The sequence below is a fragment of the Fulmarus glacialis genome, unplaced genomic scaffold, assembly GCF_000690835.1.
Source record: "Fulmarus glacialis isolate BGI_N327 unplaced genomic scaffold, ASM69083v1 scaffold14874, whole genome shotgun sequence".
Classification (NCBI taxonomy): domain Eukaryota; kingdom Metazoa; phylum Chordata; class Aves; order Procellariiformes; family Procellariidae; genus Fulmarus; species Fulmarus glacialis.
Genome location: NW_009206306.1, coordinates 22,759 through 49,584, shown reverse-complemented (window position 1 = coordinate 49,584; position 26,826 = coordinate 22,759). Strand labels below are relative to the sequence as shown.

At 38.8% G+C, this 26,826-nt stretch overlaps 1 protein-coding gene across 1 annotated transcript in view; it reads left to right on the top strand.

Moving 5' to 3' along the window:
• LOC104075263 (myosin light chain kinase, smooth muscle) overlaps positions 1 to 26,826 on the top strand; it is a 95,555-nt gene that overhangs the window by 58,487 nt on the left and 10,242 nt on the right. The window contains exons 11-15 of the mRNA XM_009575705.1: positions 11,694 to 11,831; positions 12,506 to 12,703; positions 13,906 to 14,152; positions 22,255 to 22,335; positions 22,694 to 23,583. Coding sequence (XP_009574000.1) covers positions 11,694 to 11,831; positions 12,506 to 12,703; positions 13,906 to 14,152; positions 22,255 to 22,335; positions 22,694 to 23,583 — 1,554 coding nt within the window. The remainder of the gene's footprint in view (positions 1 to 11,693; positions 11,832 to 12,505; positions 12,704 to 13,905; positions 14,153 to 22,254; positions 22,336 to 22,693; positions 23,584 to 26,826) is intronic.

Here is a 26,826-nt window from a genome sequence, read left to right as displayed (position 1 = left end):
GCAGCTGATGTGGATTAGCTAATGGGAACTCAAACAGTCAGCCATCAAACTATCTCATAGGATTAGCTCAATTTATAAAACTCTCCAGAAATGACTGTTGTGCAGGTAGATTTGAAGTAGGCAAGCTGTAAGATGGGAGGAAGCCCGAATCAGAATTAATCACTGAAAATTGGTCCCAAAGCATCTGAGAGTTGGATGTAGTGTGTGTTTTTCTGGAGGAAAATGGACTTGGTTTCTGACACTAAGCATCATTTCTGGATTCATTTTCTGGCCTTTTTCCTGCTTTTCTCGTGTAGTTATGAATTCACCCAGCTTATGTTACTTCCATGAATTGACTTCCAACCTAGCTTCACTGAGCTTCCTTTCCATGATTACTAGATTAACTTGAATTTATCAAAACAGAGTCCTGTTGTGCAGATATTGCTAAACAAATGACAAAGAGCAAATGCATATTTTAGTCACTTGTGTACCACCAGTCATGATACATCAGATGGAGTAGCCACCAAAGAGAAATTTAGAATGTAGAATGGTTATGTAACAATTAAAAAACACAACATCACAAGTAAAATGGCTAACTAAGTGCTAGAAGTGACCTGTTCTAACATCTAAGCTTTTCATCTCTAGTGCCTCATACTTAGGCAGAGTGAGAGTCACAAATAGAAGAGTACCTGTAGGATTGATGTTTGCCTTTAAATTACAACTCAGAAGGTGAAATACATCTTTAAGCAAGTTGTTTCCCAATGTTAGAATTAAAATTATAGAGGCAGCAAGACAGACTCTAAGGATATATGTGTGCCTACTTTTTTCACTTTTTTTTTAAAGATAATCAGCACTTCTGTTAGTGTGAGTTTTGTTCCTTTCCATTAATTTCTTTTGTATTTGGGAACAGACATGTTGACAGTATTTAGGAGCCTGTTGAGTACCTTGCATTACCAGCTGATGTAAAACATATACACAAACATATATATGCTCCAGTGCAAAAATCTCATGGAAGTTTCACTTACAGAAGAAAGATTCTTGCATAAGCAGAGGAGCATGGCCAATGCTTACAGAAAAGCAGAGGATGTCAGGGTCTCACAAGTGTTTCGTCATGTGTTCAAGAAAATAATAATTAACAAATGGCTTTTAATCAAAGGACTCAGTGAACTAAAGGGAATGGTTTGAGAGCAGGTTGATGTGCATGTTTCTTCTCAGTATAAATATTTTTGTGACTACCATTACCAAAAGTATAGGGAAATGGGAAGACCATGGAGAAGAGTTGTTAGTGTACAAGCAAAGGATATTCAGCACCAGCAGAAAAAGAAGAGCTTTAAAGGTGAGAATTAAAGAATTCCTTTATGAACAGCATATGCAGGAGGAGAAGTTGGGTTGTAGGAAAGGAAGACCCAAGTAAGGAAAAGAGGACATGGGTTTGCCTAAAGGAAGGATCTGTCTTTGAGTTAGGTGACTAAAGAGAAATCTGAAAATTTCAAACACATAAGCTGATACATATAAAGCAAAGTAAGGATGGCAAGTTCTTAAAGGTATGTTTCTTCAGTTTAGTCTTACAAATTTAACAGCGTGTTGTTCAAGCATCTAACTGGGTTGCAGCATAGAGTCCCTAGGTTAGTATGGCCAACCAAACTGAAAATGAAGCTGAAAAAACAAACATAGGGCCCCCATGCTGAAATTTAGCAGGTCCTGCTGTGTCCTTACTAGTTCTGCAAGTCTATGCAGTTCTCTTGCCCTAAAAGGCAAAAATGTCCACATAACAGAAGCAGCGTACCAGAATTTGTCATATGTACATTTGGGATAGAAAATGTAGCTAACTAGGCAGATATACCAGTCCAATATCTGCTTTAGCACTTCTTCTTGAGATCTAATTTTGTCAAGCAGTGATACCTCACTTTTAGAAGAATAAGGTTTCTGTATTACAGACTGGAAAAATGAGCAATACAGAGATGTCTAAGGGCCTTAATACAGGTTATAGTGTGAGTCCTAATGAGCAGGTCATTCCTTTGCAGTAAAGGAACAGAGAGCAGGAACTTTGTATAGCTGTATACGACTGGAGGTGTTACCATGCAGCTTCATTTTAGTCAAGCCTTGTGTCCACATACACAGACTTTGCCTTTTTTTTTTTTTTTCAGGGTAATGTCTTAGTTTGAGAGATTTTTAATATAAATTCATCAAGAAGAGACAGCTGACTACAAACAATGCCATGCTAGAACTACTTTATTTTTTCTGGACTTAAATGCCAAACAAGCCTTGCTTTAGAATTCCTTGATGACACCAACTTTTACCCAGAAATACAATATAGCTATATTTTTTCTTTTTTTTTTTTCCTTTATATTAATCTAACTTCAAATGTTTCCTTGCTCTCAAGCTGAGTCTTATTTGTCTTATTTGAGGGGTTCCTTAAAGCATTCTTAGTACAGTATCCTTTTGACTATTCACTCAACAGAGTAAGCAGAACTATTTTAATATTACCACAGGTAACTATTCTGTTGCCAGGGTGGATTTGCCAGAGGAGGAAGGGCTGAAGGGGCTGTAACTCTTTATATCAGTGGCATCCTCGGGGACACTTGCGCTTTATGTGGCTGCCTGTTCCTATTGTGCTTCCGTTGCATTTCAACTCATGCACAGCCCATTTTTTTTTTCTAATGGAAGTGGTATCTCTATACATCATGATACACTGTAATTAAGTTAAATTCTGCCTGGGCAGCCACACAAAAAAATGAGACTGTACATATGAAGGTGAAATTCTGCCTCAGCAGTATGCACATTTTCATTGTGGAGCTAACCTGGCTTGATCTAGCATATATGAAGCGCCTTTTCTGCAGTTCTCCATGTCAGATTAGTATCTAACGCTGGGGAATTTGTTATCAGTGGGCCAGCTGAGCTGCCTTATAAATGCATTTGGTAGGTATACGTGCTCTTAGTCCTTCCATGGAGTTGCTGTCTGTGGCAGTGACAAAAGAACAATTACTTAATGTAAATAACTTGCAAACAGTATTAGTCATTAATAAGGCAGACAGTTTTGACGGCAAAAGCAAACACCACTTCGGTTGCAAAAGCTTCCAGTGAGACTGTCACTGAGGAATTCGGTCTGCTGACTGCAAGTGATCTGCTGTGAACTCAGCTGGCTACTTTATATCTCTGTCCCCTGCACTCTAAATTGAGATTTTTCCTGAGGAGGGGAAGTGGAGAGGGAGGTGCTGATCTCTTCTCCCTGGGATCCAGTGACAGGACACGTGGGAATGGTTCAAAGCTGCACCAGGGGAGGTTTAGGCTGGACATTGGGAATAATTTCTTTACCAAGAGCGTGGTCGAACACTGGAACAGGCTTCCTAGAGAGGTGCCCCAAGCCTGTCAGTGTTTAAGAAGCATTTGGACAATGCCCTTAACAACATGCTTTAACTTTTGGTCAGCCCTGAATTGGTCAGGCAGTTGGACTAGATGATCGTTGTAGGTCACTTCCAACTGGAATAGTCTATTCTATTCTATTTTGACTGTTTCTCCCAAATCATGATTCTTACTGGTGTAGTCAGCCTTTTGATCGTGCGATTTCTGGGGTGGCATCTCTTTCAAATGCTGGGGGTTGCAGAACAAACTGAGTAGACAAAACAGAGATTAAAATGCTGATGACCTGGTGATATTCCATAGAAAAGGAAAGACTTGGGAAAGAAGGAGCATACATGGAGCTGCAGGATAGGGCTGGAAGTCTAGCCTGCAGTAAAATAAATAGATTGCCAGACTAGATAATATGGAACTGGGCCTCCTTTGTATATCCCTAACCACCCTGACTAGTCTAGGCTTAGGCCATTGTCAATCTTGGGTTAACAGTTTCTCTGTAATGCAAGAGAATGCAAGGCACAACATCCAGACTATAACTTGGCCCGGCTCTTCAGTGAAAGGATCTCCCAAGGATATTTAAATCTCACCTTTCATTTACAAAAACAGATTATAACTGCAGAAATAAATGATGGGAGGTAGATGTGTAAAGAACACCACTAGGTCATTAAACATCTAGTTCTCATGACCTAAGTTTGCAAAACAGCATACCAACCTGAGATCTTTAATAAAGCAGAAATATCCCTACATGTCTCAAGAACATAGAGGTCTCATATTTTTTTATGCCAGTATAAATCAAGCTTGGAACTCTTGGAAAACTTGCAGAAAATATTTTGACCATATCCCTTCAGGCCTGAGACAGAAAAATACTTTACAGGAAGAAAGACAGATGAGATGAGTGTCCTAATAACAATTTTCTGCCTTATAAAATCTGTTATTTTTTGAGTTGATAGCATTGTTAACGTGAGATCTGGTAACAGCTGGATTTATTTACATCGAAAATATTTGAAGAGGTGAAACTCTTTTCAAGATCAAGATCTGTGTGTGAACCTGAGTCTTGCTTTGAGAGATTTTAGTGGAATCTGCTGCTTCTCTCTCTGATCTTGCTCACACAGAGAGCTTTTTGAGTTAAGCATTCTCCTCAGCTCAGTTGACTTATTAGCCTCTGAGCCAAAATGATATTTAAACACCATAAATGGTAAATGTTGCTGAGGCAGTCCTTTCGCGCAGCTCAGACTAGGCATTATTTGGCAGTTAACCACATGATTCTGGCAAACAGATTCCTCGAGTATAATTAAATCTCTTATAAGACTAAACACTGCAAGTTGTTTGCAGTGTTCTGAACATAAGGCAGAAAACTCTATTCTTTGCGTGTCCTTGACTTGTAACCAGTTGTAACCCTGACTTTGTGCAGCTGAGTTATTGCATTGAAGGTGTATATGTGCAGTGCTGTAGCTGACCCTGCTTGAGCTGGGGGCTGGACTAGACGATCTCCAGAGGTCTCTTCCAAACACAATTAACGTGTGATTCTGCGCAGTGTTGAGCATGATGAAGTCCTGATATTTCAACAGGAGATGTCAGCATTCTGCAGCTCACATTAAAAATCTTCAGTACATCTGGGTAGGCAAATGAACAAGAAAATTTACTAGAATAGATGATGTCCATAAAATGTTTAGACTACAGGCCAGGTAAAACCCAGGTCCAGTCTTTGCAAACCTTCTTAAAGTTTGTATCTGATCTGGATTTTCTTCTTCTTCAACAGCAAATCTGGGAATGGAAATGCCACAGTGCAGTTATTGATTCTTTTCTTCCTTCTCTCTGAGTGTATAGATTGATCTGTCTCTTTTATCTTAGAAAGTAAATAGTTGGTTGCATACTTGCAGTTAAACTGGTACGTATGTACTGTACAATTGATTTGTATTAGGTTAACTGTTCAGTGCAGCATGAATTTTCCACTTTTTCTTTTACATATACACCTTCAACACAATAATTCACCCTTGCTTATCAATATAAAGATGTTTACAGTTGTGTTCAAGCACCAAATTCTGATCCAGGTCTAGGTTTTAAAAAATTCAAGTGTATTTTGGCTTAGCCCCACAGCTAACATTAAGACTCCTGTTGCAATAATTTCCAGTCTGCAGATATGTGGAGGTTAAATTTATGTAAGGACTCTTTAAATCCTAAATTGAGAAAAGTCAAATAATAGGAAAACATTTTTTATCAACTTAAATTTCTATTAATACAGGTTAATAGATAAATGTTAGATAAATAAATAGATGTTTGATATGGTATCTGTAGATGGGTTAACTTATTATTGATTACACAAACACAGGGAAACAGAATAAGAGATTAATAGAAATAGTTATGTATCAGAGGCAATATATATCTTTTCCCGTTGCCATCCAAATACGCTGAGAATCTGTATTTTTGTAAGAAACTGGAGGAGTTTAAATTCTCCTTAATCTCTGTGGATTTAATGCACTAAGTGGCTTTTTTAAACATAGATTTGGATGCTTATTAGAATGTCTTTCTAATAAAAAAATGAACCCTTAGGGGTAAGGCAACGCTGTGGGAAAAGCCTATATTACTTTTGCTTTGTAGAAAACATATGTGGGTATATAAGGTATCCTTTAAATGCTTCGCTTACTATTTCTGGTCTCCCAGGCCGTGTTTCCCACTGAGCTGTGCATCTTATTACTTGCTGTTTCCCAACATTCATGCATATTAAAGCCTGAGAAAAGGCAAAAACCACAGCAACCATGTAAGTGTGATCATTTTGGTGGACTTTTAAATCTATCACACTGTGTAATGCCTTATCAAAAGCCTGTTGAAATGACAGAGAGACCACTGCTCACCAGAGAATGCCCCAGCTGGGCTTATGTATTATACCACAGCTCTGTGCAAAAATTGTTAAACTTCTTGATCTCGTAATTTTATAAGAGCCTTTGAGAATTCAGTGCTCTATAAGCAGCCTTTGAAAAAATCATGGTATCTTCTGTATTATCTTGCATGATTTGACCTGCACGAAACCAACAGCTGTGGTTAAAAAATTGTGGCAGCTTTTATAAGCTACTGTAAAATAAACTAGTTGCACAGTCTGAAAACAAGTTATTGAAATGTACCTGTGTTTTATCAAGCCCACCCTATGTAGTGCTTTCTGGTGTTCTCATGAATTGCTTTGACATGATCCACTTGGGGAGAACTCACTGCAGCAGCAGAAGTTGGTTGGGGAAAGGAAAGGGAGGGAGAAAATTAACTGCCTAGGGTAGAATTTTTTTAGTCACTATGGCAGTACTGCTGTGTGTTAACTCTTATATTCCTTCTTCTCATTCTTAGAGGTGAACCTACTCCTACTTGAAAGTAATAAGAAGTAAGAGTGGTGAGGGAGATGTTAAATGGCTATAGGCGATTAGAGCGCATTAACATAATAGGAAGAGATCGGATCTCCTCTTTTTCACATCCAGTTGATTAAGCTTGAGGATGTGTAGGTATATAACAAAGTCATGCTCTTATGCTAATGTCAGACAAAATTTTCCTTAGGTTCCAGATTTCCTTTCTGGTGCCAGATGTGTCATATTTTTATTGTATGTAGTTTTGGCAGCAAAAATACCCTGGAGTGTCACAAACGTGGTTGTTTCAACCGGAAGTATAGTGACTTGCAGTATCTGAGCTGGGAGCTGTACCTGTGCTTTCTTCTTCCTCTTCCTTCCCCCTGCTTTGGGCTCTGAAGGCAGCTGTCATTGAAGAGCATATGAATTTTGAACCCCAGAAGAGTTCATGTGGTGAAAGGGGCTTTGGAGGAATGAGGGAAAGCAAGCCCTGATACTGGCCTTTTGTTGTGTGCAGCTTGCTTATTTGTGTCCTGTTTTTCTTATCTCCTTGCCCCCCATTTTTCTGGTGTAGATTTTGTTCCTGATGTATGGGACTAGTTAGCACCCAGCTGTGGCAAGGGAATGTGAACTTCTACCGTTGTTAAACTTTCTGAAGTTACCCTTTTGCAAACAGTGCCTGGTTTTTGTGTATGGTTTTCCTTGTACTACTTTCCTGGCAAAATAATTCGCCAAGTGTTTCCAAAAGGAAGTAGAATCACACAGTATCTTTTCACCATAAATGGGAACAGGAGTTATTTGCTTAATCTTGAATGAGCAGTGTCCCCTCTTTTCCCAAGTACCCTCTAAAATCAAATTGACTGCTGTTTTTTCCAAACAAGTGCTGTAAAGGCTAAAATTGAAGAAGCCCTTAGGTATATTAAAATAAGCTGTGAATATGTACAGCACTGCTATCTCATGGTAAAATTGTGAAATGTTAAAGCCTTCATCAGAGGAGCACTGAGTCACTGCATGGTGCTATGTAATAAATAAACAACTAAAAGCATTCAGTTTCAGAAGAATTTGAAAATAGTTAGCGTTCAGGCTTTGTAATTTGGCCTCTGTATGATTGTATCAGTCCCTTCTGAGAAAATGCAATGATTTTAGACTAAGGCTAAATAAAACTAAATAATGTATCTAAAACTGGCTCTGTTGTCTTGTGTAAAACATCTGCGAGAAACTAAAGTTGTCAGTAGGTCAGTTTAATTTTTTTCTAAGTCTAGAAGTCTACAATATCAAATTTTAAGTAAAGAAGAAATGTTACATGAAATGAGCCCCTATGATTTCTTAATGAACAAATAGTGTTTATGGATTAGAACTTAAGTCTTTTTAATTGTTGCTACCTAGTCAAGAAACATTAGACAATTTTTGTGATATTCTGATATTCTGCTTAAGTTGTTGGTACAATAAACATATGCTACTGATGAACATATACTACTGAACAACAGTAGCATTAGATTAGAGATCCCCACTAAAAAATTATTTTAAAAGTAGGGGAGAATGCTTGTGTTTTGAAGAAAGCCTGTTCAAGTTGCCATAGAGTCTGTCTTTTTAGCCATATATTTACTGTATCCTGGATGTCACACATTTGAAAAGGAATACTGGTCGCCTTAAATACTGGTTGCCTTAGCCATGCTAGCTTCTAATGGATGTCACACGTTTCAAAAGGAATACTGGTTGCCTTAGCCATGATAGCTTCTAATTTTTGAGCTCTTACATACAGCAGATTTCATATCTTTTGGTAAAGAAATGCCCCCGTGCTCCAAAGAACATCAGCAATAGAAAGGGAGACATTTTTACTCCTGCTTTGTAATAGGTATTGAGAAATCAGGTAATACTTCAGGGACTAAATTGAAGTGTATGTGTATTGGTATATAGGAATATTGGATAGGAATGTCTTCAGGAAGGTTAAAAGTTGCCTTTGTTTCTGTCCCTGGAGTAATCCTCAAGTTTTCAATATTTCAGACTTACTAATCCATCTTAATGTCCTCTTAATGATTACATTCAGTTTGCCCTAATGAAATAACTCTTTAGTCTCTCCAGTAACTTTTCTTGCACTGTTGAAGCTGTACCTTTAAGTTTTTTACTACTCATCTACCATACACTTCTGTTTTTTGATACTTACCATCATAATTTTGTGTTTAAGCACAGAACTGGTCTTCATACAAGAGATCAGCATAAACCTATGCAGTGCTTAAGTTCAGTGTAAATGCTATTTTTAAGATTTGTGTGATGGTGAGGCAGGTTTTGGCCCCCTTAATTTCAATTTGACAGCTTCACTTACAGATAATGAGCACTGATCAGTAACAATGGCAAGTTGTTCTTCATCCTTTAATCCTGTGGGTCACTCTTTTAGAGGTCTGAACCCCCAGTAAATCTTCTTAATGTCACTCATATCAGTAGGTCTCCTCACCAGCATAGGATACATTTGCCTGAGATAACTTTAGAAACGGAGGCCTGACTTTTTTGTAATCTGTTGGGTTTGTGATTCATATATGCAATTACATGAATTATTTGCTTGCTTCCTTTTAATGTTTATGCAGCTCTTTGCAAGAAGGTGGTTTTGTTCCAGTACGTGAAACTTTCATTTCTGCAGCACATATTTTTGAGGAGTTAGCATTGCTGAAAAATTCCTTTTGGGAAATGATTTTGCTCTATTCCTTCTGTAGTTGCTCACCCATTTCTTTTTAATAAGCTGAGGCTGTTACACTGTATTGTCTTCCTTGATTACAGAAATCCATTTATTTAGACTACGTGGAACAGGCACATCAGTCTAATAAAGCAAAGAGCGAGTTGCGAGGAATGTGAGTGCTGCTAGTACTTAATGCTGTTTGTACCAGGGCTCTGCTGGAGGCAGCTCGTCTGTTCTGGGAGAATTGCTGTTAGAGCCACTACTAGCAAATTTGTTTCCTGGTCACTGTTAACTCTCTTGTGGGAGCTGTTTCAGCTCTTCTTTTGTTATCTGTCCTCCTCTGAAGGCTTGAACTTCTCTGATCATACCCCAAATGTTTGTTGGTCTAGAACCACACCTCTGCTTTTATTTTCCTTTCCCTGCTCTCCTTTTATTGCATATCTGCCTTCTTGATTTGCAATGTTATGAATTATTTCAATAAAAGGGATAACAGAAACATGATCATTTAAGTGTCCTTTTATCTCTTTTTTTTTCTATGCCTCTTTCTTGTCTTATTACTTTCTTGTTTTTTCCTTTTCCTCCTTTTTCCCATTATATGGATTTCTGCTTTCCCTCCCAGGTCTGTTGCAGTTTGAGGGACAAAGGGATTTTCTGCAAGGCATTAGAGTAGTGAAGGAGCATGTGCTGATACTGCTTAGTACAGCAGTTGTTTGAAGCTGTTTCCCTGAGTAATCAGTACAAAACAGAGGAATATGGTGAACCACAGCAGTTTATTATTGTTTGACCCAACTTCATGGCTATTTTCTGTACAGCATTAGTCACTTAGAAGCAGGTGCTATAAGAAGCCCTAAGATCAACGTAGCCTGACAGTGTATCAGGCATTTCAAAGTAGTAAGCCCATAACACCGAGCTGAGTGGGTCTCAGTCAGGTCCCATATTTCCATTCTCACATGCATCAATGTCTCACTGTTCAGTGCCAAGAAAAGACCTACAACATAAGCCAGTGAGACAAGATTTTGGCTAGAAAAAGCTTTGCTAGAGAAGAGGAAAAAACTTCCTCTCCAGGCAGCTTCCAAATTTACACTGAGCTCAAATAACCCTGGGACAAGCTTAACTTTTTGCCTCCAGGAGGTTCAGTGGACTTGCCCAGTGAGGTGCTTTCAGTTTTTCTAATTACCATCCTTTTATGAATGGTGTTTTTTTCCCAGCCTGGTACTTTGTGTTGCTGTAATACTATTTTGGATGATCTTGATACACCTTTGAAAATCTTGAAGGTAGGAATAAGCAAAATGAAGCTAATGTGTGGACAGAAAGTAGGGTTGGCATTTTAAAGGCAAGACGTAAGAGGTCTGAACTCAAGCTAAACAAAACAAAAAGTGTATCCAAGTGACCGATAAATATTTATGACTTCTTACATTTGGTCATGATCACTACTTTGGCTTCAGAAGTGCCTTTGCTCAGGTTTTTAGAGCAGAAGTATCTTTCCTCGTCTAGTGTACCATATAGGTCACAGTTAAATGATCTTGCTTCATAGCCTCTGAATCCTAGACAGAGGAGACCACTGTGGATACTGGAAATTACATATCTATCACAGATAGATTTTATTTTTAAGAGTGATTAATTTAACTCCAGCACTCATTGTTTGATTGTACAGCCTCAAAAAAAAAAAAAAGCGCCCTAATCCAGCAGTTTGTTTTGTGATATATGTTGATAACCTCAGGTTTCAATCCTTCCCATCATCAGTCAGTTGGCTAAGTGTAATACAGGAGAGGAGTATGGTGAACTCAAACCCATTTGATATTGACTGTCTACCAATCTAAAGAGTTTGTAGTTTCATACAGGGTGGCGAATCCTATATTCATAGAATCATAGAATCATAGAATCATCAAGGTTGGAAAAACCCTCTAAGATCATCAAGTCCACCCAACACCCTGTAAGTTTACATTTTTAACGCATCAATCATGAGAATAGCAATTTGTAACATATCTTAAGATTTTTATGTGAATTTGGCAGTGATTAAAGGCATTGAATTGTTGGTTACAAGTTGTTGGGGGTTTTTTTTGCACCTGAGCATGTGTACTTGGGGAAAACGACTGTAAATTTCTGTGTGATACTCTATGATATCTGTTAACAATGATTTAAGAGGATCCCTGGAGGAAGGACGGTTCCATTCCCATTTCTTGCCTTTCTGCTTGGACTACTGGCAAGGTGAAACAGCTATATTGGGTGGTTTCAGTGATTTTTGCCTTCTGAGAGCTGAAACAAGACCACTGACTCAAAGTTAGTTTGAACCTAAGGTCAGTTAAAATTTGTCATGAAAATTCCAGTAAGAGACTCCTTTTGTTCTCTTCTTGGCTTCACAGAAAAGAAGAGCAGCAAGAAGGCAGAAAGTGCACAGGCTGCCAAGTTAAACAAGACTTTTGCACCCGTCTTCCTTAAAGGCCTGACTGACCTCAAAGTAATGGATGGAAGTCAAGTGATAATGACTGTGGAGGTATCAGGTGCGTAGCTATAGAACAGTATTATTTTAAAATTTTAAGTCCTGCTGCAAAGTATGTGCTTTTTTCCACTGTCCTTTTCTTTTAGCAGGTGTCTTTGCATTTGGAAATAATATTTCAAGGAACAAATTTTTTAAAAGTAAATCTAGGTTTGTCTAATCCGATCTTCAGGGTGGATGAACATTGTCCAGTGTTAATGTGTTCAGACCTGTACAAGTGTTTCTTTATTGGAATAATAATAATAATAAGGTTATTACTGGGTCCTGCTGTTGAACTAAAACTAAGTCTTAGTGGACGTGTAATAGCTTTTGTTGTGAACCAAACAAGATTGAATTCCCGTCAGCTGGGGTAAGATTAGTGCTACAGAAAAAAGCAGTCCTGGTATGAACTTTGGTAATAGAAACGCTTGATAACCACCTTCATGGGATCTAGAACTCATTCTCCCTCTCTGTTGTATACATACTTCCCTTATTAATTTGTATTTTAACTGTAATAAGACAGACTTAGAACTACTCCACATTAAATAGCATCGACAGAATTATTGAAATTCCTGGATGGTTTTAAGATGAAATTGCAGAATCAGGTGGCAGAAAACAACCAACCTTGTTCATTTTCTTAATCAATATCTGGTGATTTTGTGTGTGTGTCTCTGATTTTTGTTGTTTCCTATTTTTCAGCTAACCCACCTCCTGAAATTATCTGGCTGCACAATGGGAAAGAAATCCAAGAGACAGAAGATTTCCACTTTGAGAAGAAAGGCAATGAGTACAGTCTGTACATCCAGGAAGTATTTCCTGAAGACACAGGCAAATACACCTGTGAAGCCTGGAATGAATTAGGAGAAACTCAAACCCAGGCTACATTGACAGTACAAGGTATAAAGTTCTTCTCTACCTTAGGAAATGCTAAAAGAAAATAATTCTAATGTGCTGGAGGAGTGTCTATTTAAAGTACATGAGTTTATAAGGTCTGTTGTGAAGGATGCTAGAAGTTCTCAGTCTCTGCATCTGAATTAAAAAGGATATTGAGCAGAAGCAACTTAAAAAAATCTTTTCACTCTGGAACATTATGTTACTATTTCAAAAATGCATTCCTGAGTCCTATTCCTAGGGACAGTGCAAAACTTCTGCTAAATGCAGCTTCAGATTATAACTATAAGGCTTACTTAGCTATGGACTTAATGTAAACCATTTAATGATGTTTTTCTTTCTAATTAAAGTCCTGAGTATTTGAAAAAGCTGCCTAGGAGCCAGGTATCCTGGCTTTAATATTAGCATTGCAGTGGTAGCAGGTGAGGAACACATGATTTCTGCAATTTGAGAACTAGCTGCAAAAAATTTGGCTTTGAATCTCCACATATGATGTAAATCCCCCAGTAAACACTGAAGTACCTACAAACTTTCTGTGATTGGGCATTCACTACTTTCATGACAGGGGACTTCATCTAATCTTACTGTATAACAACATTTTCCCATAGTCATTACTGAGAATTATTGGAAATCAATGGGAGACTTTTATTATTTTTAACGTAAAGGATCTTAACCCCAGGATTTCAGAGAGCTGTGCCTCCAGGGGTGGGTCTGTAGTCTGTTGTCACTGTCTGCTCTGAATTCAGACCCTCCTCTAGTCTCTAAGCTCCCCTGAGATCTAGCCTCGGGGTCAGTCTTCTATATTAAATGCAATTTTATACAATTGTTAGTGATGATTTATTACATGAGCTCTCAACTGCACAGCAGTCATAGTACTGTCACTTGCCCTTAAAGCTATTCCTACCCATATTCTCTAAGGACAAATCTTCAAGATTCCTTTTAGGGCAGCTTTAAAGTCTCTTCGTTTTCCTCTTAATATAAGCCTGGATCGAGCCAGTAAAGTGCCAAGTAAATGATTAATTTTAGTACCAACGCAAGTTACTTCCAAAATTAAAGCCTGACTTATTTTCAGATTAAAAACTTATACCCTGCATGTTCAAAATAACTTTGCTTGTCTGTGATTGCTTTCCCTGAAATTAGTTAGCTTATTAGTTACATTGAAACTTGGCATTTTCTCCTGATTTGTAAACTGTGTTTGTAAACTACAGAACCTCAGGATGGTATTCAGCCCTGGTTCATTAGCAAACCAAGATCAGTGACAGCAGCTCCTGGGCAAAATGTCCTTATATCCTGTGCCATTGGTGGAGGTCCTTTCCCTCCTGTTCACTGGTTTAAAGATGGGCAAGAAATAATGCCAGGAACAGCATGTGAAATCCTACAAAATGAAGACATCTTCACACTGATCTTGAGGAATGTGCAGTCTCGTCATGCAGGCCAATATGAAATTCAGCTCAGGTATGTTTGCCATGAAAAGAGCTTGCTCCCTTGGAACAATTAGTTATGTTTACCCTCAAGTTGAAATTCCCGCCTGAAGAAGACAAGATTTCCGTCCTATTTGCACAAAACAGTAGGGTACTAAAGGAACAAAATATTTCTGAGGGATGAAAAGAACTAATAAAACTCAAAGAGGAAAGAGGAAACACAAGGAGAGTCAGAGAGAAGGACAAAGCAATACAGAGTTTTGTTTTGGGATCCTGAAAAACAAAACTTTGTGGCAGCAGTATGGGAAGCAATTTGGGTTTCTAGCAAGGGAAACCACAATCAATGTCTTGAATTTGGAGCTATTGTTTAACATGTTTGGCATCTCTCTGTATATTTGTAAGGATGCCTGCTTTCCATGGGAACAACCTGTCCAGGAAGGGCCGTTCCACAAGATTATGATCCATACCTTTAAGGGGAGAAAGCGTTTCCTGGCCATGTTTGAAATGTCTGAATTTTATATGGAAGTTGTAGTCTCCTTTTTCTGATGTATCTTTGAAATGAGGCACCCTGATGCTTTGAACTTCGTGTCATTCCTACAAAAGTTGGAAAAGCTGTTCTGAATTTTGTTTTTTCTGGTAAAATAACTGTGCTTTAAATGAAGAACCTTGTAGGAAGTGCCACAGCATTTTCCATCTCTAATGGTGAAGATTGGGTGTAATTACGTATCCCCTATATAGTTATAGAAAACTTAGTGTACAACTTTAAACTAATGTTATCATTCTATGCTATTTATTGTGCATAGATGTATTGCCTTACTTGGCTAATATTTCTGACTTTCTTTATTAAAATTTGTTTAACCATCATGGACACTTGAATCCATTACACTGGAAGAAAATTATCTGCTCTGCTCCACATGCTAGCTTTGTAGTCCAGACAAACTAGTTCAGTAGGCAGTTTAGACAGATACTGCCCAGTATTACAAAGTGTTAGCATTGCAGTTCTGCAATGCTTGCACTTGCCTGGTTTATGGTGGTTTTTGACTTTTTTCATGTTATAAACAAGTTTTTTATATACTTCAGTCTAGTACAAAATTTAAAAACTGAATTGTCCTTTGTCCGCTTGTAAATAAATTACTCATGTCTTCCTAAGCTAAGGAGGGAGGGCATTTCTTAATAAATTTAACCTGTTTAGCCTCTAAACAGTGAGTTTAATTTTTTATAGTTACAGTTTCCTTTCCAATCAGTGTTGCCCGAATGATGGACATGTCACTGTGCCTAGCTCTAAGGTATGTTTCCATAGACTATCACAGGCAGCCCCAAATTAGCCTCAGTATATTTTAGTATTTAAAGTCAGATGAGGCACTCACTTTTCACCAGGAAAGAGTGCTTTAGAAAATTATAGCTGTTGTATATCAAGATTTTCTATAATGAAGTTTTTCTACAGTTAATTTCAAGTCTTATTACTAACATTTATGTAGGTAGGGCCACGTGTGTCATGACCTTTTTGCAAATAAGCTCTTCAGTAGATTTAGACCCTTTGTATTCTGCAATAAATTGTGAACTGACTCATTTCAGAACAATTGGCTTGTTTGCATTCAGCCCAGGTCATCTAGGGCATCCATAATGCTGATTTGTGCAGGTCATGTCTACATACATCCTTGCATCTAAGAAAAGTCTCTTTGGGGATCAGTGGCATTTCTAACACTCAATACCTCTGGTGGGATTAGAAATGCCAGTTCAATTTCATTAAGGTCACTAACCCCTACATGAAAGAGCAGGCCAAACTGCAAGAAGTGCTACCTTCTACTGGTACATTTCCACACTTTGGTTTGTGTGCCCTGGACATGGACATCTCCTCTTATGATATGCTGGTGGTTACACTTGAACTGAAAGAGAATGAGATATTTCAGCAAAATTTCAGGGATGAAAGAAGAAAAGAGAACAGGAAGAACAAAGGAGAGCCAAGAGGGCTTTGTGGAAGACTTTGTTGTGACTGACTTGAGCAAGTCAACCTTAATGATCAGGTGTAGTTGGTGATCACTTAGGCCAAATTCACCACTGAAGACATTTGTCAAAGTGGAAGCCTTACAATATCGTGACTCTAGAACATAACAGAATGTACACTTAGGAAATAAATTATTTCAGAAAATTAGCAGAGAAGCACAATTTTTTGGTCGGTGAGAAGAAGTAAAGTTGTAGCTAGAAAACAACACAGCAGATTAAATGCTAGTTTCAGTTATTCCCTGGTCCTTTTACTGGAGAAATAGCTGGGGATCCCACAAAGATCAGAGCATTCATGTTGGCATTTTCTAATCCGTGATGAGTAAAGACATGCTGCAATTAGAGCAAGGGGAATGCTGATACCTCTTTATACCCTGCTGTCATTTGTAAAATCTCCGTTACTGTTCAGGGAACAGAAAGTCATATGCTTTTAGACAACTGCTTGTATACTACAAATAACAGAGAAGTAACTGCCGCAGGAATATCCGAGGAGCCAAATGTCAGCTGTATAACTTCAAGTTTGCAATAGAGCTAAAATGATTTTCAGCAGCAAATAGTCTTGTCTAAATAGCTTTTGAACTGCCTGCATTTGTCTTGAGTACTTGTTTGAGAATTGTTTATATATTCAGAAACAGTCTTAACAGTACCTGAGAGGGAGAGAGCTGCGTTTAGTGTTTTTCTCTTAAAAACTCCTACAAAGTCCATTAAAAATATGGAATAACTGAGAAACCACAAGTCAATTCACTGAAGAGTTTATAGAGAAGTTGACAGTGGGCTATTTTTAAACATAATAATTTTCTTTTTAAATAAAATGTGCAGCTCCTTTTCATGTATTAATTTTAGAAACGTTGCATTGCTGCTTTTAGGGAGTCATTCCTTCTCCAACTCCCTTAATTTAGTCTGGGCATGGTTTCCTACCAGTGTTAATTATTTTCCAATTTTCTTCTCCATTATTCTTAAGCTCTAAATTCTGTCCTAATACCTCCACAGTTCTTCTTTTGTGTTGGCTGCTCGCAAATTAAAACTCTGGTCTTAAAAATTTGGGTTTAACAAAAGCTCTATTTCTCTCTTCCTAGTTCTTACTCCTTTCATGAGAGTAAGCTGACAAGGGTGTGTAGCCCAGCGTGATCCTAGTGTGATCCATCAATGATTGCTGGTTGGCTTTCTGTCTTTCCCTCCCTCAGCATTATTTAGAATATGTGTTTGCTTTGTCTTTTACTATATATCAGACTCCTAAATCTGACTTTTAAGAGGGTAGTCATTGTAGCCTCTCCCGGTCCTTGTTTTAAACCTACACAGACCTCTGCTTCCTCTACACTTGCATTCTTCATTTTAATTGTGCTAATAATGTTCCATTGAGCCTGTTATTGCTCAGGCCTCAAGGAATGATGTTGCATAAATATAAAAAGAACAACAGATTCACCCATTACTGTGGTTCATCTGTTGAAATTTGAACAGCCTTTGAACAGTTTTACAGCCTGCAAAATGCCAGCCCGTGTAGTTGAGGGACAAGAAATCAGTCAGTGTCTCTGTGAAACCATCATGGTTGAAATGGGTAATAACAATCCTTTTTTGACTCAGAAAACCAGAGGCATCTTTTTCTCCTCCTGTCCTTTGCATCCTTCCAGTGATGCAAGCACTGATGTCCTTTTATCCCAGTATGACTTTCCCATGTTCTTTCAGTCACTGGGTACAACGTAAATGAAGAGGTAAGCAAGGAAATTGGGAGTACTGGGCAGAGACTGTGTTTGTTGAGCAAAGCCTTTGTCTTTATAACAGCACAGTAAACATGAGAGACCTCAAAAATACTCCTGCAGTTCCTTAAACAAATCATCTGCTTTGTTAACCTCTGTCTTCTCAGATGATGAATATTTCTCTTGTCCCCCACTCTATCTTCCATAAAAGTTTGGTTAGTGTTGATTAATCTGATTTAGAGATTCTGATAATCTGATTAAAATCAGAGGTAAAATTTCATCTTATAAATCAGTGGTACCTTGAATTCTCTGCAATTCAGGTTATATAAAAAGCTGTTGTAAGATTACATTCCATTACACCAAAGAGTAAATATAGTTCTGTCTTTCTGTAAAATACAGTTTGCAAACCTTGTTTTCTGCTATCAACACATTGTCTATTTCTAGGAAAGAAAACCATGACCCCTTCCCATTCCATTCTCCCACTCAATGCTGTAAAATGCAAATAAAATGATTGGTCTTTCAGGTTTAAAAAGCTTTTGGCCAAACCCTCAAGCGAGGTAAATCAGCGCATCCTCTTTTAAGCCAGTAGAGCTGCTCTGCTTTATGTCAGCTAAAGTTGTGATCCAGTAGATTAGTTGCTTTCTTTGGGGTTAAAGCTTCATGGAGTCTGGACTTTCTCTCCATTTAACTAACTCACAAAAGAGTTGCAAAACCTCACTCTGAGGCTTTGCAGTTACCTGCACTGAAGCACCAGCCATAGCTAGGGATCAACCTCTTTGCCCCTTTCAGTTCATTCTTAAAAAAAAGTCATTCACTCTGCAATACTTGTTTCACACTTGGTAGGCCAGTAGGAATTTTTGGTGTGTCCCCACACTATAATTAACAGTGCTTTTTTTCCTCTTCCTCCAGAGAGTGCTTCTTAGGGACATGCAGACAATAAGTCTCATCTAAGGTTCAGTGAAAATATTTGAGTAGATTCTGCCAAGAAACTAGTATTTCAAGATATTTTGAACATAAAAGCCATTCCAGGGAAAACTGATCCCACAATAGGACAGAGAGCTATTTTTAAAATTGCTTCAGGCTTTGCAGCTGTGGTTTTATTTGGTTTTGGTGGGGGTTTTTTATTATTATTCCTTGACATTTTAAAGATAAGTCCTGTGCATGGGCATTCTACAGAACAATCCTGCAAAAGTCAACACTTCCAGACACTTCTTTACAGCAAAGCTACTAAGCATAGGTTTTATCCATGTCTATTATACTACAACAACAGAGCCACTAAGATCTGTCTTTGTCTAGGGTTTTGTTGATAAAATGCCAACTCGGAGAACCTCAAGTTGCAGAAGTAATATTGTTATTGCCAAAATTCAAAACAGCAGAGACATGAAAGACTTGAAGTAGTGCTTGTGTACTGCAAAGCTCTATTTTTTCTAACTGCCCCTATGTATCTTGCCTTGCCTAGGTTCTGAAATTGCGTAAATGTAAAAATATTTACAAAGTTTCCAGAATTATTCTTGATTGAATTTAGCATCTAAACCATCCAGTCCTTCTTAATTTTCCTTGGCTTGTTTCTCTTTTTCCGTCTTGTGATCTCCAAGGTGGGTCAGTGTTATTAACTTCACCTTTTTAGACTCTGCAACTGAATTCAGAAGACAAAATTATGTTCTCCCTGCTCCTAAAATCAGTAACAAAATTCACTTTGATTCCATTTGGAGCAGGACTTGCCCTGAGAAGGCTACACTTTTGAACAGGGATATGATGAATCAGACATAGACTCGAGCTTTATATCCAGTGGTCTAGTTTTCTGAATCAGAAATCATAATTAAGATCAAAAAACTACCTTGTGAATTATTTTTCCATCTAGGTACTTCTATATCCCGCTGTTGCCATAATTTGTAAGTGCTTCCCAAGGTTTTAAAAATAGAAGGAACAAAATGCTCTCCTGCTTTCTTACCCCCTCCTTTATTTTCCAAACCCCGTGAAAAATAGCTTAGTTTAGAGAGATTTACTTTGTCTTCCTTGTTTGCTTCTTTGCATATGTGAAGAATTTGCAGAGGGAAAGATGTGTTGCAGAAATGGGTCCTGCAGAAATGTTACTATTCTTCACAGTGGTCAGGACCACATTCAGTATCCCTAGATCTCTCTCATGGGAGAGTGCTGTCTCTGTTACTTTAACCTCCCCGACTGGTGACACAATTCTTGTGGGCAAATATTTTTGCCATACAGTCATGACAGAAGCTGAGCAGTGCTGCCTCCCTATTTGATGTATGCTGTAAATGCTCTATACTTCAGGTTGCATGGCCTCTCCTACTTTGTCAGCTTTGGATTGGTTTTATGTCCTAAAGGAAGAGTAATTGAGCTCTAGGAGACTTATGGGAGGCATCTTCTGGTAAATTAACAGCCTGCTAACAGCCCTGTAGCACTGGTGAACGAGAAAGTACTTGAGCAGTTTCAGAGTGTGTCTGCTTTTCTTAAAAGCTTCTGAGAAGCAGGAAAAAAATTCCTGAGTTTCAACAGTGGCAAAATGGGCCAGTTTGAAATGTATTGTTTGAAGACAACAGGTTTTCAGCAGTGTTGGTACCCTGCTATCATTTGATGCCAGGGTATGTTGGGAGGAGGTGACGTGCAATTCTTTCTATTTATCTTTCCATTTGTCTTTCCTTCTTTCTATTTCTCTTGCTTCCAAATGGAGGTCACACATAAGAGGAAGTAAAAATAGCAGGTCTCCAGTGTAGGACTGAGTTAAATACCCTCTGCATTGACTTGGATCCTCTCCTGCCATTTGGACAGTTTCTGTTTGGTATTCAGATGTTCTCTAGTCTTTTGTGTTGAAGGAAATTAGGGTTGTGGCTTTCAGTGCTGTTCTTATGGATCGCCTGCAATAACAGTTTCTAGCGTACATATTGTGACTTGTTGGATACAAAGTGTTGAAAACGTTTCTATGGCTTCCTATTGTTAATGGTCGTAAGGTCAAATAAGATGTGATCCTAGCAGCAGGGCCTTTACTTTGCAATCCAGTTACTTCGGTCAACCCCACCAATTTCTTCTTGGTGTTAAAGGCTTGATTTTCATATTAGGCTGATCCACTGTTTCATTTTCTAAGGCAACAGAAAGCAAGGGAAATCCATCTGAAAAGGTGATGGCACCAATTGCTATTATAAAGACATAACTTAGTGTTGCGTCTGTGTTAATGATCTTGCCTACTGTGTGACTTCATTGCAAGTTGCAAATGTGTGAAATTATAGTTTATTCACCCAAACAGAACCATATCTAGGAATGTATTTCCATGCACTATTTAAAAAACAGGACAGACAATATGTTTGTCACTCCTGAAAGTGAAAAGGCACTCCTGAGTCTGTGTTTTAAACTTCAGGGCAACGTGGACTTGGAGATGCTCTTATCTAGCAAGTCTTTCGAAAAGAGAACACAGCTAGGAAAACCCACCTCTCTTTCCTTCCTCCCGCCAATGCACATGTGTTTTGTTCACGTCCAGGAAATGTTTTCAGTAGCAAAAATTATTTTTGTTTGAAAAAGAAAAATCCAGGAGTTTGTAGTCCATTTACAAACTTAAACTGGGAAGGACGAAAGTGTTTTCACTAATGAAAGATATCTCTAGTCCTTAATCAATTCAAGTCTGTTTTTTTAATAGCAGTTCAGGGGAGCAGTGGCAACAGTTACACAACTGCTGCCCTGGGGGAGTTAAATTTTGCTTTTGGCATCTCCTGTGTTAAGTGGAGAAGAGCCGTTTGGGGCTAGAAGAATGATATATATCTGCGGGAGGTAGGGAGCAGTGGGGGTGGGGGGAGCACTTTAAATGAATTGTTTAATGGGAGCCCTTTCCAGAAGGCATCCATGGTATTCCTCTGCAAAAGGAAGAATAAGTACTCAGCACCATATATGGTGACACTTTTATGTTTTTTAATATAAACATGTACAGGCTGGAGCAATCCATGTAGGTGGGTTTTGCTGATTGGTTGGGCTGGGAGGGAGGGAAGGAAATGAGACCCTGCTTTTAATATCTTAACATTAGAAAACTTAAGAGCTTGGGTTTGAATAAATAAACAGTAGGCAGAGTTGGAAAGATTTTCAACTTTGCAAAATAGCCCCTTCCTCTGCCTTGATTTTCCAGCTTTTGTATTTGTTTTCCTTTAGCTTGTTTGTTTGCAGCTGTTTCATTCTGTAAATTGCTTTGATTTTTGTTCAGGGAGTATGTTGTTTCCAGTGTAGACAGCAACAGATCAGTAAAAGCTATTTGAGATAGCTTGGCTCCAAATATAAGGGGACCAAATCCACCCAGTCAACCACCACAATGCTGGGCATAGGAAAGGAGGATGCCACACTGGGTTTGAGCTGCTTTAGTGCAACACACAATCACTTAGCTCAGGCAAGTTACAGTTTTGGAGGGAGAAACCTCTGCTTTTCTGATTTCACTTAAATATTTCAGGAACCAAGTTGGAGAATGCAGCTGCCAGGTGTCTCTGATGCTGCGGGAGAGTTCAGCTTCCAGAACAGAAATGCTCAGAGAGTGAGTATTTTTCCCAGGGACTTGCATGGGTGGGTTCTATTTTTTGCTCCGTTAATTCCCTGCCCTTACAGACCCAGGCTGGCTGCTGTTCAACCTAATCCCCAAATGTGACCCAACAAATTGTTTTCATCATACAGGCTAAGCACATTGTACCAAGCCAGAGTAGAGAGATCTTTTTTGTTTGTGCCCTTATATGGCTCCTGAAGTCATCATTGATGCAATAAACTAATGGAGTGTGCTCCTCTAATCAACCTCCCCTTCTATAAACACATTTTGTTCCTGCTCTGAGATTGTTCCCTGACATTTTTAAACCAGCCCCTTTCCTGGCTCTCTCTTTCTTTTCTTTTTCGGATCGTAGTGGGAGGGAATCAGCCAGCTCTGGAGAGCAAAGAGATGATGGAGATCATGGTAAACTAACATTTGGTAGAACAAGTGGCTTCAAAAAGAACAGCAGTGATACCAGAGCAGCTGAGGAAGAGCAGGAAGACGTCCGAGGCGTGCTGAAGAGGCGAGTGGAAACTCGGGAACACACAGAGGAGAGCCTGAGGCAGCAGGAAGCTGAGCAACTTGATTTCCGTGACATTTTAGGCAAAAAAGTCAGCACCAAACGTTTTTCTGAGGAGGAACTGAAAGAAATCCCAGCCGAGCAAATGGACTTCCGAGCAAACCTGCAACGGCAGGTCAAACCCAAGGCCTTGTCAGAGGAGGAAAGGAAAGTTCATGCTCCTCAGCAGGTGGACTTTCGCTCTGTGCTGGCCAAGAAAGGCACCCCAAAAACCCCATTACCAGAGAAGGTGCCACCTCCTAAACCAGCCATTACAGATTTCAGATCTGTGCTGGGCTCAAAGAAAAAGCCACCTGCAGAGAATGGCAGCGCTAGCACCCCAGCACCAAATGCCCGCACAAATTCTGAAGCCCAGAATGCAACCCCCAATTCTCAAGCCCCTGTTGCCAAACCAGCAGTGAAAAAAGAAGAGAAGAATGACAGAAACTGTGAACATGGGTGCGCAGTAGTGGATGGCGGAATAATTGGGAAAAAAGCTGAAAACAAAGCAACAGCAAGCAAACCACCAGCAAGCAAAGGAAGGGCACCCTCCTTTACAGAGAAACTTCAGGATGCTCAAGTAGTAGATGGTGAAAAATTGGTCTTACAGTGTCGGATTTCCTCTGATCCCCCTGCAGCTGTCACCTGGACTCTAGACAGCAAAACCATCAAATCATCAAAGTCCATTGTCATCTCCCAAGAAGGTAAATTAATTGAATTACAAGCCAGCTGGATGGCACACTGTTATATCCGGCTCTCGATTAATAATATTTAGTTCATTAAAGGTAACGCAATACTTTATTTAAGTCCTGTGCCAGTAACTGTTTCCAGATGCAGCTTTCCTGTTATTTCAGTGGAGTACACAAGGAACAGTATTGTTTGACATTTCTTGCAGATTCTCCTTTAACAGCCTGCAGATGTAATTTTTACAAAGTTGAACTTCTTGCATTTTTAAATGCTGTTTACATTGCTAACGCTGTTTAAGGAGCTGGTACATGACGTTTATTTAAGCTGAACTTTAAGGATTTAGAACATTGAAAACAGAATAATATTACTGCTAGTTTACAAATTCTAATTTAATTCTTCTGTATGTTTAATATTTCAGGCTTTTTATTGCAATAAGAAACACAGAAGCAAAGAGTGGTTGTGTTATAGAAAGAAATTACAACAACTTCAAGTTACATAGTGAAGATCAGAGTTGAGAATTGATTTCCAGTGTATTTAATGCCCCACCACAGATGCTTCTGTTGCCTTTACAGACACTGAAATATTTGAACCCCACTGACCTGACCACTTTTAACAAATTTCAAAACAGTACAGAGTTTGGTAAAAGTCCTCAGAGAGAACACTTACTGTTGTCAAATTGAATGATTTCTTTATATTCCACATTCTGGATAATCAAACCATACTAGACTGGTTTTGTATGAAAGTTAATATTGTAGCTAGACAAAATATATTTTCCTTGGGACAAAAATAAGGAGGATAATTGATAAGACAAAAAAACTTCTTTCCTTCATATTTGTTTCATAAAACACTGAGGGAATTATATGGAGAATGACACTGTCCTGCATGTTGTAGTAAAAAAGTTCATGTTCACAGTAAGAATTACAGCTTGACACAGGAGTCTGCACTCTTAACTGTGAATCTTTCTTCATTCAATCCAGACTATTTTCAGTGTTATTAAATGAGAACCAAATGAATATACACAATGGTTCACCACAACGAGTGAATCCTTGTGCAGTGTTCCAAGCACTGAAGCGTGAGGGTTGCTTTAAAGTGGATGCAGTCAGAAACAACATTGCCTTCAGATGGGGGAAAGAAAAGGTACCTGAGTACTACATTAAGGGGATAGCAAAGTAAGTAGATGGAGAGAGGGAAATGGTAGCAGGTGCATTGTGTCTGGCATGTGTCTGAAGTAGCATAAACATTTTATTTGTGAGTACATGATGATTTTCACCAGAGGGGGACTATAGAATAGGGGTAACTGTCATGTACATGAGAAAATGTTGACTGGTGGAAATACCATCCCTGTAAAAAGGACTGACAGGATCAGGAAGGTGGGAGACTGCAATTTAATCAGCCTTACACTGGAAGCAAGATTTCAAGGGTTTTCTTGGAGTTGCTCAGAGTGAAAAGAAATTATGCATCTCAAAGTTTCATGTCTCTTATCGAAGTACATCACATAGACAGCATCTCTGTATCAAAGCTTCTGAGCTATGGTGGAGCCTTCTAAAGTCCTGAAGCTTTAGTGTTGTGGTGCTGCTGCTGTTTTCTTGACTGAAATAATCTGAGTAATTGACTGTTACAATCCCCCAACTCATACTCACTTTATAAAATGGTACTGTGGAGCTGAAAATCCAGTGCAGTTGTGTTTACAGTGAAGTGACCCTCATGTACAGAGATGCTCTACCACTTGCGTGAACAGGGCATGTAACCTATCCCATCCAGTTTGTCTGGGATAGGTGACACTCTTGGTCATAACACCCCAGAGCTGGCATTTTGTCAGGATGTCACACTTTAGCAGTGCTTTCCATTGAGGTATGGAACAAAGGTGACCACTGGATAAGGAATCCTGTTTCAGGACAGCTTCTTGCAGGGAGTGAAGAAACTGTTCCTATGTTTGAATTGTACCTGCATTATTACACTAGCATCATGATTAGGTAGTCAGTATTATCGGTATTTCAAAGTTATGCTTTCTTTTGCACATATTTGCAGAGGATCTTAGAAAGAAATATGACACAGGGAAGTAAATGCTCCAGTTTTCTCCTTTAATGGAAAGAAATGGAATGAGGATTAGAACTATTTTTTTTAAACCTTATTACATACCCTCTGGTACACGGAGGGGATGCATTGCATGATGGTCAATTTACGTTTTTTCCTGACAGTTACCTGCTAGCTTTGGCACTTGGAGAACAATGTGTTGCTGCTCTCCCACAGTGACATGCTTTCATGCCAACCATTAAGTAATTAACTATGTATGCATGATACTTACTTTAAGTAAGTTCCGGTTTTCTTAGAGATTGATTTTTCTTTTTTCCCCTAATTAGGACCTCATAAATAGTTGAAGAAACCAAGGGAGGAGAAGGAATAATTAGAGCTATAGACTAGAAATAAAAAATTCAGGAAATACTGTTCAATAGAGAAACTGTAAGGATTAATCTCACAGAAAGTGTTTGGAGCAGCTTTAAGCATAAAGAGCAACAACAAAACTGGATGCAGTACTCAGCAGCCCAATGCCAAAATCCCAGATTCCATCTTTTGCCCCGAACGCTGAAAAGGCACCTTCGTCACACCCACAGGTGTCATGTCCTTCAGCAGCAGTGCCTTTGGCCAACCTCAGAGCAGCATTTAATGGGCTCTGGAGATAATCCCCTAGAGTCATCCTCAGCTAAAAGAAGGTTGAGTCTGTGGGGAAGGAGTGGAATTCAGAGCAAATGGACCTAGCTCACATTAATGGGCTTAGATCTTGCAAAGCCATTTTTTATTTCTTCAGTATGACCTTGCTCTTCTTATGTTCAGTGACAAAATCCACTATGGAAGGGGATAGACTGGGTCTATTCTTAGCTATTTCATCAACTGGTTTTGTGCTGCCGTGATGTTTGGTAGTGACCACTGGTTCTCACGTATGGAAAATTTTCCAGAGGTATCTCACAGAAGAATAACTAACTTGTTCCTAGCGAGTTGGATACTGGAAAATCCTCTATCTAGAGTGAGACATGTCTATCTGCTTCTTATCATACTACAAGCCCATCTTAGTTAGTATGGGCCACTGGCCCATAAACTATTTAATGGAAGTAACACATGAACCTGCAGGATGCCATGTATTTATTTGCCTTTTGGAAATTAAATTAACCCTCTCTGTCATTGCCAGAAAGCAAAAAGAGATAGCAGTTCGCTGATCTCGTGGGGCCAAATATATTGTGAAGATAAATACATAAAATCTGGTT